Source organism: Theropithecus gelada, chromosome 4, assembly GCF_003255815.1.
Source record: "Theropithecus gelada isolate Dixy chromosome 4, Tgel_1.0, whole genome shotgun sequence".
Classification (NCBI taxonomy): Eukaryota; Metazoa; Chordata; class Mammalia; order Primates; family Cercopithecidae; genus Theropithecus; species Theropithecus gelada.
In genome coordinates, this window is record NC_037671.1 from 77,950,107 (window position 1) to 77,963,537 (window position 13,431).

The 13,431-nt window shown below is 33.9% G+C and overlaps 1 protein-coding gene across 2 annotated transcripts in view; it reads right to left on the bottom strand.

Moving 5' to 3' along the window:
- Positions 1 to 13,431, bottom strand: part of PHIP (pleckstrin homology domain interacting protein) — a 138,393-nt gene that overhangs the window by 107,459 nt on the left and 17,503 nt on the right. For both annotated transcript variants that reach the window (XM_025381903.1, XM_025381902.1), the window contains exons 5-6: positions 12,761 to 12,911; positions 12,571 to 12,669 (exon numbers count right to left, since the gene is read on the bottom strand). In XM_025381903.1, coding sequence (XP_025237688.1) covers positions 12,571 to 12,669; positions 12,761 to 12,911 — 250 coding nt within the window. The remainder of the gene's footprint in view (positions 1 to 12,570; positions 12,670 to 12,760; positions 12,912 to 13,431) is intronic.

Sequence of the window (13,431 nt, forward strand, 5' to 3'; positions counted from 1 at the left end):
ACTTTACTACCAAACTGATACCTTTCTATCTAAAACATGGTGCTTTCTTCCTGTTGTTGGGCCCAAGTTTTCAATGCAGATGATTTTTTAAAAAGATAAACATAATGAAGTTACCTCATTTTCTCTCACTGTATCATTTGAACCAAGTTCATAAAGAAAGAAAAAGGTAGCTGCCATAAAAGAGTATCTGCAATAACCTAATAACTACATTTTTGAGGGCACTAGAAAAATACACGATTAAAAAAAAAAAAAATCCCTGCAAATAAGTACTATAGCAAAAATACCATTAGCTCCCTACAAAATGTTTAGGCTTTTTTCTCCTTTTGCAAAGATCTTTGTAAAATGAACACGTACACATGATAAAGCTGCAATAAATTACCCAAGATCAAAATTAACCATGGTTAAAAAAGATGACTTGGAAAAAAATGAAAATGACTATGAATTAACAAAATACAAAGGTTAGTGTTTTTTGTTATTATTGTTTTCTAACTGTTTTTTTTTTTTTTTTTTTTTTTTTTTTGAGACGGAGTCTCGCTCTGTCGCCCAGGCTGGAGTGCAGTGGCGTGATCTCGGCTCACTGCAAGCTCCGCCTCCCGGGTTCACGCCATTCTCCCGCCTCAGCCTCCGAGTAGCTGGAACTACAGGCGCCCGCCACCGCGCCCGGCTAGTTTTTTGTATTTTTAGTAGAGACGGGGTTTCACCATGTTAGCCAGGATGGTCTCGATCTGCTGACCTCGTGATCCACCCGCCTCGGCCTCCCAAAGTGCTGGGATTACAGGCTTGAGCCACCGCGCCCGGCTATTGTTTTCTAACTGTTAATAACAATATAACATGCTATATAATACCTACTCCAGTGCAGGAAAGCTGTTCCCTCCTAATCAGAAATGGAGGACCACAAAAACAGTGCTTACAACTTCTGCCAACTCATGAAAGCAGAGCCCTGCTGGCAGCCTAATGAAATGCAAGGAAAAGCATGTAGCTGTAGATTCTAAAACCTGGAGAACCAATTTTTGTACAGTAGAAGAATTAAGTGAGGAGGCACAAGAATATGTAACTTGGAAGGTATCTTAATAAAATTTGGGCCTTTTCTGAAGCAGAATCGGGGGGTACTCAGACAAGAAGCATCAGTATTTTAAGAGAAGGTTTTCATTAATTTTACTTAATTCATTTTTTTATCCTCTGTTGACTAGTTTTACTTTTTTTTTTTTGAGACAGAGTCTGACTCTGTCACATAGGCTGGAGTACACCAGCGCAATGTCTGCAGCCTCCACCTCCTGGGTTCAAGCAATTCTCATGCCTCAGCCTCCTGAGTAGCTGGGTGCACAGGTGTGCACCACTATGCCTAGTATTTTTTCTATTTTTAGTAGAGACAGGGTTTTTCCATGTTGGTCAGGCTGGTCTCAACCTCCCAGCCTCAAGTGATCTGCCCGCCTTAACTTCCCAAAGTGTTGGCATTACAGGCATAAGCCACCATGGCTGGTCTTGACTAGTTTTATACTGTGATTCTAATTAAAGAAGACACTTGGAAGGAAAGCTCCCAGGTTTTCTGTAAATAAAATGCAAAAGTAATTAAAATTTCTAATTAACATCTACAGAAATGATTCCTAAATTAATAAAAGGGAGTAAATTCTAAATAATCAGTACCAGGTTTCATTTTAATCTCCACAACCTGTATTAATAAAGGCTTTGGCTTTCTACATATACAATTAATAACTATCACTGTAAAACAAGAGTTTGGAACTCTGACACTAAACTTGAGTGAACTATAAAAATGTTGATAAAAACTTAAGAGTACATGAAAACAAATTCCAAACTGATTTACCCCTCATACATGCCATCTCCAATTTTAGATAATTAGATTTTCCAAGAAAATAATGCTATATTCATGACTAGACATCAGAGAGCAATGTCTATAAAAGTGACCTTCCAAGTTCATCAGTCCATTAAAAGTCCAAATAGTTGTTTATATATGGTGTTGGTGATTTCAGAATTTCTATCAGATAAATGTATCGTGTGGCATAAAGTAATAAGGCATAAAATTACTTGAAATGTTATTCATTTTAGAGATCCACGAAAATGTTCTAATGAAAAGGAAATATGAGTGAGGGTCACAAAAAAAAATTGCTAATCATAACTTTCTAACAGAAGTTATGCTAAAGCCAGGCATCAAACACTTGAGAAAATAGCTACAAAGGAAGAGGAAAGCAACAAAGGTTTAGAGTTATGAGAGGTTTTTACTAGGACTTCAAGAATCTGATGATAAAAAAAAGTCTTATCTGCTTCAATTAATAATGTGGGTATAAATGTCACAATACAGTACACAACAAGGAGAGGAAAAACGCTACAGAACACTCTTATGTAGCAAGTTTAGAGAATAACAGCTAGTATTTACTGAGTGTTTTACTACATACCAGGCACTATTCAAAGTATTTTACATATATTCTCATTTAATCCTCACCAATCCTTTGAAGTGGGTACTTCCATTATCCCCAATAAGCAGATATTCCTTACCAATAAGGAAACCAAAGGATAAAATGTAATTTACTAGAGGTGGAGCCCAGGTTTAAACTCAGGCAGTCTGGTGCCAAAGACTATACCCTTACCTATTACATGCTGCCTATGTAGAGCAATATTAGAAAAGAAAGACTGAAAGAAAACATGCCAAAGTATGTATAGCAGATAAGGAGTGAGACTGATTAATTTTTGAGCTGTTCTGTTTTCTAAACTTTCTCCATTGAGCATACGTTCATTCTAATTTTTTATAACTCAATCTACCTCAAGGAATTCAAAAAACCAATATGAAAACTCTAAAATATCTAAAGAGATTAGCTTAAATTCAAAGACTGACAAAAATAAACCTAGAGATAAAGATGCAAGGAATTTAAATTTATTTAATCATAAAAAAGAAACACTAATGCCTAAGCATATTACAGTATATGAATGCATATTATGCTACAGAGAATGACAATTGTGTATTTGAAAATGGACTGAAAAAACGGTATGCTATAAAGGAAGAATTCACATCAGTTTTGATTTGCAAGTTGTAAGATAATATTACAAAGCAGGCCATCAATTTTGTTTGTAAGTTTTGTTTGTGTAATCTTTTCCATTGAATTTTTAAACTAAAAGAGAAACATGTCAAAGATAGTTTAGGTTCCATTTTATTTAGGAGGGAATTGTATAAGGAAGAATGTTTAATTCACTATAGAGCCACAACGTAAAGACCCATTACTAACACAGGTATCAAGGAAGTAATGACAACCAAATACTCATAAATCGAGGGCCAGAGATAATTCTGGGAAATTATTCAATACACGTTGGTTTACTTCTACAGTACCATCTGGTCTCTACATCACACTGTACCAGCAAGTAGCAACCAACCAACATCAAAACAGGACAAATAAATCATCATAATGGTAACTATAATGAATGACAGTCCCAATTTCAGTTAAAGTACAAAGAACCAGGCTGCAACATAAAAAGGTAATTCTGTAGTCACCTTTTTGTCTACAAAAAAAGGAGGGCAGGTAACTGGGAATAGAAGAGTAAGGGGAAATAGTCACCTGAGCAACACAGCACCCACGAGAGCTTCTCTCTTTGCTTTAATACTATAACTAAAATAACCAGTATGCACAGCAGCTACTTTCCAGATCTCTAGATATTCAATTTTGGTGTTTAGCTGCACCTCCTGTTTGAAACATATTTTGTTTTTAATATTTAGCAGATACCATAAAGATGAATAATGTCTGAAAAGGAAAACCCAAATACTAAACTAAAATAAAATACAGAAAATGAAAAGATGATTCCAAGAGTTAAACAAAAAATTTCATGAACCAAGGACATAAAGAGCACTAATAAAAAGGGTAGATATGATAATTATTAGGAATAGTATTTAATCTTTCTCCTATTTTATTTCCTGGAAACCAGTCTGATGCTACTTCGAGTAGAAAACACACAATGACCTAATGTTTTCAGTTTTAAATATTTTTAAATGTTTATAGTTATTTTAATAACAATTTTTCTTTTAAATAAACATTTTTTAAGTTAGTTGGGTCCTAATGTCAAACATTTTAATCACTCAATTTTGAGTCAACAAACATTTATAGAGCACCTATATGGGCCAAATATGGGCTAGAGGATATAAGAGGGAAAAAAGAGAAGACATGGTACTTACCCTCATGGAGATTGCAGTCTAGCAAGGAAGAAAGACATGAAACAAGGACTTACAACAATGTTAAGTGTTATCAAATAGAAGGTATAGGGGAATCTTGAAATCTATAGCAAAGGGTTCTAATCACATTGAGGGTGGGGAGTGGATATCTAGGAGTCTGGGAAAACTTCTCTGAAAAACTGACATTTAAATTAAGACCTGAAAAATGAACAGCCACAGAATGCTGATGGGAGCGGAGCATATTCCAGGTTGAGGAAACAGCATGTGCAATAGTCTGAGGCTGGAAAAAGCATAGCATTCAAGCAACATAAAGAAGTCAGACTGACTTGCACACAGAGCACAGAAAGGGCAAGTGTCAAGAGAAGAGACGAGAAGGTAGGGGGGCGGACTATATAGAACGCTTTCTAAGCTATGTTAGGTATTTTGGACTAAATTCCAGCAATTATGAGTTGAAGTTTTAAGGGAGAAAAGAGTGCAGTAACATACATAGTAAGATTTATTTTGGGATAATTCATTGCAGTTTTCTCTTAACCGCAATGAGAATGAATTGGAAAGGATATAACTAAAAGCAAAAGCTAACTTTGCAAAAGAAATCAAAGGGCTCTGAAAACAAAATTTCATTTTAGAAAAAAATTAACCAGCTTGACACCAAAATTATCAACACTTTCTCAAAGAATTAAATACCTGATCTCGTAAGTATCTATCTGACACTACATAAAAATTGAAAGAACACACCACGTTTCATTGGGTCTAGAGTTCAAATACTGAGGCAAAATTCAAACAACTGCTATTCCCAAATCAACAAATGGACAGAGCTGACACATTAACACATAATTTCAGAGAAGGCAAAAAGGTGCTATATAAATGTGACATAAAGTTAAAAGCATAAGATCTGAGGTACATGCATACATACACACACAAAAACAGAGATATAATGTCATTGGTTACTGCTTTCCTAAGCTTCAGTTTCCTCATTAATAAAGTAGGATCAGCTGAGTATGGTGGCTCACACCTGTAATCCCAGTACTTTGAGAGACCGAGGTAGGTGGATTACTTGAGGTCAGGAGTTCGAGACCAGCCTAGCCAACATGGTGAAACACCGTCTCTATTAAAAATACAAAAATTAGCCGGGTGTGCTGGCGCATGCCTGCAGTCCCAGCTACTTGAGAGGTTGAGGCAGGAGAATGGCTTGAACCTGGGAGGAGGAGGATGAAGTGAGCCAAGATTGCGCCACTGCACTTCAGCTTAGGTGACAGAGCAAGACTCAATCTCAAAAAAAATTAAATTAAATTAAATTAAAGTTAAAATGTAGGGTTATCTTAAAGAGTTGCTATACAAAGCAGATGAGACAAAATGTTTTGCAAACTCAAAGGTATTTTATACTAACATCGATATGGACTGTCCCTAAATAATCAAATCTTCATGTGTCATAAAAGTTAATTTAACTCAACAGTTTTTGTTTACTTTTTAAAAGACTTTTGTTGGAGACCAATTTTCCCCCTGAGGCTTCTTTATGGAGCTGAACAAATTATTCCTTTGTTTATAAAAATATCTATTCAGCCCAATCTGATCATGGACTTCCCAGGTCCAAAAGATGTCTGGGAAAACACTGAAATATGTAACTTCAAAGGATCCCTGAAGAAATTCAAAATAGTCATGACCTTATGAGAAAATAATATCATAATTTGCTTCACGTACACAGATATGAATATTTAACAAAATCAAACCCAATAATCACTCTGGAAAAATAGGTGATACAAACTAAAAGGGAAAATGGCTAGTGATTCCTAATTACTACTGGAATTGCTTGCCAGATGTTTTATACAAAGTGGAGGGGATATCCCTCATCACATCTATAACCTAAAACCAAATGTTATCCTATTAGTTACAGAAGAAATTAAAACACAGCTAGCTACAAAAGCAACAATTTAAACTCACCTAAGGGAGTTTCATTTCTTCAAAGTTCCGCCCCCTTTTTTTGTCAACCATTAATTTGAAAAGAAATTTAAGCAGAAGAAAAAAAATAAATATATATTTTATACATTTGATACTTTGGCATAATGAACATTATCTCCCTAAAAAAAAAAGCCAATACACCTTGACAGTCTCTCACAGCTAACCTGTTTTTAAGAGGCAAAAAAAGGGAGGAAATAGAAAAGCAAGGGAGGGGGCTAGGGAGAAAATAGTTAATAAAACAACAAAAACTGTGTCAAATAGAAATATGAAGATCATTCAGGGAAAACACTAAAAAACAAAGACCAAGACAAAAAAGAACATAACTGAGTCAACAATCATTAAACAAAAAAAAAAAGTATAAAACCTTTATAAGACTAAAATTATGACTGGAAAAACATAAGAAAATGAGCTCTAAAAGTAAAAATGGTTACTGAGAAACAACAGGTTAAAATAAACATATTTAAATAAGTGATGAGTAGATACCTAACTAGGAATAAAGTATGGATTGAGTAAGAAAATGGAAAGAAAAAACACTGAATAACTGAATACAACATATTAGAAAAAGATAAATGAACAGGAAAAAAACCCCACATATTATATCCTATAATTTGCTGAATTATATGTAACTGTTAACTTATATATTAAAATTATGTAATCTCACATATTTGTAATATAAAAATCATTGTAATAATTATGTAAGAAATAGGAGGAAAAATATAAACCTAAGAGTCTAAGAAAAAAAAAAACCTTGATTGAATAAATTTAAGAAATTACCAGCTACAGAGTAATTCAAACACAATATTGGAAATATGGCAAAATACAGCACAAGGTGAGAAAGAAGAGTCTTCTCTACAAAGACTTGCATCTAGCTTTAAGTGACTGTTTGCTATCTTTATTCAAACTAGTTTTCTCAGAGAATCACAAATTGTAAATGTAGACAAGATTTAAGACTTTTTTTTTTTTTTTTTTAATGCAAGGCTTCTTAGCATTAATTGGATGTCTGGGTAGTAAAGCTATTTTTCAAGGCAAAGTTTTTTCCTTACACTCAAATATGTCTAAGAATCAGGATTCTCAAAACTCCTTATCCTCACCCAAAACTGCAGAACTTAATAGCAACCCTCCACAAACAAGTAAAATAAAATAATGGAAATACCTAGGCAAAACACCAAAAAAAGATGACAAATGAAAGACCTAGAGGTAAGAAGTTTACTTTGCTAACATGTCAAATGTAAGAAAAATGCAAACAAAGCAATCAGCAAAAACTGCTTTAATTTAATGTATTAAAATCTTTTTCACAAGATAAACATGTATTAAAACAATTTCTAAATTTAACCTTAAAAATCCCTTTAATGTATTTAGGTCTCTTCTTTCCTATCTCCCCTTACCCACGCACATTTATTACTGAAGTATAAGCAAATATAGAATAAACTATATCTGAAAACAGGCATAATGTGGGTATGGAGGTAAGAGAAAGGACAATACCAAAGATTCACTAATACCTTCGGAAGTAAATGCCGCTATGCCAAGTACACACTCACATCTCTCTACCACAATAAAAGAATCACAAGCTAGTAATAATAACAGATCAGTGGGATCTTTGGTCTTTGCTTTTGAAAACAGTATTAAAGGAGGTTCTAGAGCACTGGAAGGCAGCGGACCACTTTGGGTCTCTTGCTGAGACTGAGTTCTAGTTCAATTTTCACAACTTACATCAAAGACTAAAAGGTTCAAAGTAGTTGGGAATTATAAGCACATAATAAAATAAAACAGGATAAGAAAACACTGAGGCAAGTTCAAGTGGGTTCTCAAATTGTACAGGTATGTATTTTACATTCCAAGTGTAATGAACTGATAACCCAGTCTACTCATAAACCTTAATTCTTAAAAATCAGTTTCTGGTTTGGTGATTTTATCTTCTCTTACCATTCTTGGATCAAGTTTCTCTTCTTCTTTCTACCAACCTTCATTCCATTTTTGTAATGCCTTACCCACCTTTGAACTTTATTTGTCACATCCCAGTGTATCAATTTCATCAACTACCTACTACTTTTCATTTAATATTTACTAATGCTGAAGAGTTGGGTCTCTAAAGCACGATAAAACATAATGCCTGTCCTCCAGGACCTAAAGTATATTAGAGGAAACAAAGGTAAATAGCCATAATCATGTGATAAAATCAATAGTAGAAATAAGTAAAATCACTTAATTCTGCCCAGTTTAACATCTGAGTTTTAAAGAATAAATAGATACTTGCAGAATGTACAGAAAACAGAGGGGCATTCCAGAGAGAAATAAAATATGTGAGGAGACAAAAGAATGAAAATCAACATAGCTGATTCTATGAACTGCCAAAGAGTTGTACTAAGCTAGAGCACAAAGTGCAGGTGAGGACACGGCAGGAAAAGTGTGAAAAGGTCAGTCTTGTGTGATAGTGTCACATTAAAATGGTTGACACTATCATTCAGTCACTCTCAATGGGGGAAAGGAGAAGGCATGACATGATGATATGTGCATTTCAAAAAGTTTAGAGCAGTGATAATTTTGCCCAGGAGATATCTGGCAATGTCCGGAGACTTGTTAAATTGTGACAAGGGGGTAGTGGGGATGCTACTGGCAATTAGCAAGCAGAGGCCAGGGATGCTAATAAACATCCAACAATGCATAGGGAAGCTGCCTACACCCAGGAATTATCCGGCCCAAAATGTCTCAACAGTGCCAAGGTTAAGAAACCCTCGTTAGAACCTGACTCCTGGGATACAGGAATAGACTAGGGGCAGGTGCTTAAGCAGCGCTTAAGTTCTGAGATAGCAGAGGCCTTGTTCTTGCTTATCTGCAACTCCAGACCCTAGCCCAGTGCCAGCTATAATCAGGGATATACAATATTTACTTAGCGAGTGAATGAATAATGTAGGAACTCCAGGCAAGAAGTACCAAGGCCTGAAATGTGGCTGTGGCAATGATAATGGAGAACAGGTTCAAGAAAGTAGAATAAACAGGTATTATTTATTAAATAGACATAAGAAATGAACAGTAAATCTAAAATAAAATTATCTCCAAGCTTCTGGCTTGGAATAACAAGGTTCAGAGAGCGTCAAAAATTACATTTTAGGTATTTTTAAGTTTGAGATGAATGTGAGATATTCAAGAGGTCCAACAGTTTCCACATGGTTTGAAATATCTAAGAAAATCCAATTTTGCCACCAGCTTAACCTAAAATTATCCTCTGAACTACAGTAAGAAGTCCAATAAAAAATTAACAAACCCTATGTCCAGTATGGTATCCTGGACTAGATCCTGGAATAAGAAAATGTAATTAGTATGAAAACTTAGTGAGATATGAATAAGGTCTGCTGTATAGTTAACAGGAGGGCACCGTTGGTTTAGTAGTTCTGAGGAACAGACCAGGTAATGCAAAAGTATAACATTTGGGGACACTGCATGACGGGTATACAGGAGCTCTTTAAACCATCTGTGTAACTTCTCAGTAAATAATTTCTTACTCCAAAATTAAAAGTTTATTTAAAGAAAAACAACTACTACCCCAAATGTGTCAAAATTTCAATATTTGGGATCTATATTAAACGTTTAAATCTATATACGTATCTTAAGAAAAGCTAAAATGTCAAGAATTTTTTTCTTACCTCCACTGATACTTGGTAATACCACACCCACCAAGGAAAGAGCAAAGAAAACTTTTAAAGGTAGCCAGACAGAAAATGGCAAAGACTCAACAAAAGAAGAAATAAGTCAGTACTACAAACATTCGTATGTATTTTTTTAAATCTTCTGAACCATACTGTAACAGCTTGAAATAATATATTGTACCACTATGCAGGCAACTATTCTGGCAAGAAGACTGATGAATTATTTCTTCCCATCACCATCCTGTTCATAACTTTATAGTGACAATAAAACAAAATATATACCATGGTGAACTCTAGCAAAACACAGTCACTAAACTATGACTAAGCAAGTTGAACCATTTTGATCAGTCTAGCTTCTCTGTAGTGCTTTCAAAACATATATGTAAATACACTTTTTTAAAGTAGGCAAAATGGGCAATTCATTACAGGTGTTTCTTAACATAAAGCAAAGATTTTCCTGAAAATCACAACAGGAGAGAAAAAAATTTATCTTAAACCCTAAAAACAAAATAGTCTTTCAGAAAGGTACATCAATTACCTGCTTGGCAATTAATTCTGTTACCTAAATGAATCAATTACATTTCTATGCTTGGATGCAAAACCCAAGGTATTTTTGCCATACGTATATATAGGGTTCTGTACCATCTGTTGTTTCCGGCATCCACTACGCATCTCAGAATGTATCTCCTGTGAATAAGGAAAGACAAATGTTCCTCTCTCCCTGTCAGCAGTATTTACTAATCTGACCATCAATAATGTGACCTAAAATATTTTATTTGACTTTTATAAATATTTGGTACCCTTTTCCAAAAAATGACTAACACCAATTTTCTTGAGTAGTTAAGCATTATTATTAATAAATTTAGTTTACTGGGAATAAAGCATAGCATAATGGAGTCAAACAGTCTGGGTTGAATCCTGGCTTCACTTCTCACTGCATGTGTGAAGTTGGTCAAGTTACCAAAATCTTTCCATGCTTCAGTCTCCTCTGTAAAATAAGCATAATAGTTCCTACCTATAGAACATTTAAGGTTGTAAAAGAGTAAATAAATAGAAAACTCCTAGAACAGTGTCTGGCATATAGGAATTACACACAGAGCAAATGTCATTTACCATTAATCATTCTTACACTTTCATTACCTACCACAGATCTGATAATGTATTGAAAGAACAAGCATAACATGTTCTCCTTATTATATGGATCTATAGTTTTTCAAAGACAGAATAAACTTTTCCTAAATGGGAAAACTCCTATAATATTTTATTTTTCCCTTCTTTCAGGAAACCTATTATACCACCTTAGAATAATTTTCTAAGTACAAATATACCCTCGTCTCTCAAAATCTTGTTAATGTTTGTTCATTACAGCAAGATTACATATTAAAATTATTTAAACAAGACAATCTTTTGTTTTTTAAAAAAAATACATGATTACCCACCATGCAGATATCACATAGGTTATCTCCGAAAAGTAAGTTAGAGGAAGCAATCCAGAATACATCAGAGAGTCAAAAACATGTAAAAAAAAGAAGAAAGGATAACAAAGCAGATAAAGTGTTTCAGTCTCATAGGAAAGGAGAGAGAATGGAACAGAGAGGTTATTGTAAAAGATAATGATTGATAATTTTTCAATGTCAATAAAAGACATTTCCAGAACCTAAACAAGACAAATTTTTAAAAAGTTAACGTCAAGACATACCATACTCAAACTGCAGAAAATCAGAAAGAGAAAAAATCTTAAAAGCAATTAGAGAAAAAGGAATTGCCTTCAAAGCAGCAAGTTAGATAGTAGATTTAAACCCAAGTACATCCATGATTATATGTAAATAACTAAATGTTCTAGATAAAACACAAAGATTGTCATATTGTATTTTTAAAAGCCCCTTTTATATTTTTAAAAGAAATCAAAGGAAACAGAAAGTTGCAAGTAAAATGATAGAAAAAGAGATACACATATATATATAAATGAAAAATGAAAGTCATATAAAACTTACTATCTGTATAAGAATTATCCAGAAAAGAAAGAATGAAGTAAGATTTGAGCAGGTGAAAGAAAAAAGAATAACATTCCTCGCTAGGTAGGAACATGAGAGTGGAAAAGAAGCAATGATTGAACTTTGAAGGTATCTGAAAATCAGGAGTACACTTAGAGAAAGTACAACACTATTAAAATATCTTGACCTCTTTATACTATCTTGAGCAGAAGAGTGACACAACAAAGGTAGACCTGAATAAGGTTACTATTACAGTGTTACACACTATACTGGAAGGGAGAGAGAGAGAGATGACACCCCAGGCAAGATTAGTTTGGATGACGCTGTATTAATCCAGGTAAGGCAAGGGCCTGGTAGTAGCAGATGGGAAAGGGATGAACCTAGGAGGCATCTCAAGAAGACATATTTACATCAGTACTCCCTCTTTGAAACTTTAGCCAAAAAAAAGTACTGTGCTTTTAAAAAGATAACTATTTTTGTCTCCTACCATTATAACTAGTCTGAATTATATATTGATTCTACTAACTCGACCTAATAATATATACCTTAATATGGAACTTTTGTAAAAATAAAATACCAATGAGCTAACTGGCCTACATAAGGTGCAATGTGCACAATCCCTAATTACACATGACTTTTTCACTATTAAAACTACTAATAAGAAAAAAAATCTATTTTTTTCCTTTTTGAATGCAGATGTACATAATATGAAGTTCTCTAATACTACAGTAACCCAAAAACTTTTTTATTTTCAAAAGCTCTTTACCAAGATGCTATTTACTAGCAGTGAACTCAAACAACTCACCAATGCTGGGTGGGCTACCATAATTAACTGGTGACTCAGGTGGTCTTCCACAGTGCAACGCAGCCAGAGCAGATCCTTTCCATACAACATGCTTGCAGCCTATTAAACACACGTATTTTTATGCATACAAAGAACACAAAAACAAAAGTGAGATAAAGAATGTCTGAATCCTATGAGAAAATTTTCATACTTTTATTTGTGCGTAGTAAAGACTGTCTTCCAGCTCCTAATAAAGTTTGTACTCCAGGAACACTTTGAGGAATTTCTTGTTCAAGAAGAGGTCCTAGTCGATGACATATTTGCAGCAAGTGATCAGGTGCTAAGTGTCTGTAATACTTCACCTATTATGTAAAAGACAAATATAGTATGTTTCAGTTTATCATTTTAATTTTCAGAATCTTTGAGCAACAATAAAAAAATTCATCCAAGTATAAAATGTTTTGCATATCTGATGTAAAGCAAATCTCCAGAATAATTAAGAATTAAAAACAAGTGATAGTTGGTTATTAAAAAATTTAAGAACACTTAACATCTATGCTGAATTTCATAATTTACTAAAAATCTTACAGAGAGAAAGACAAAATTCCAACTGCTGCTTTAAATACCTTTCAACCATAAAATAAAGCTACCCACTATAAAAAGTGTGAGCACTTTTGGAATAATTTCAAAATACTACTTAATTTATACCGGCATTTGAAACCATGATATGAAGTGCTAATATTTTTATTAGTCTTTCAGTAAATAAACAATATTCACAATCTAAATAAAATTATATTGGAAAAAATATTATTGTATTACTTTATCATTAGCTATCAAGTTGTAAAAAAAAGTCCACAGTAGTATCTAGTTCAGCTGTTCTCA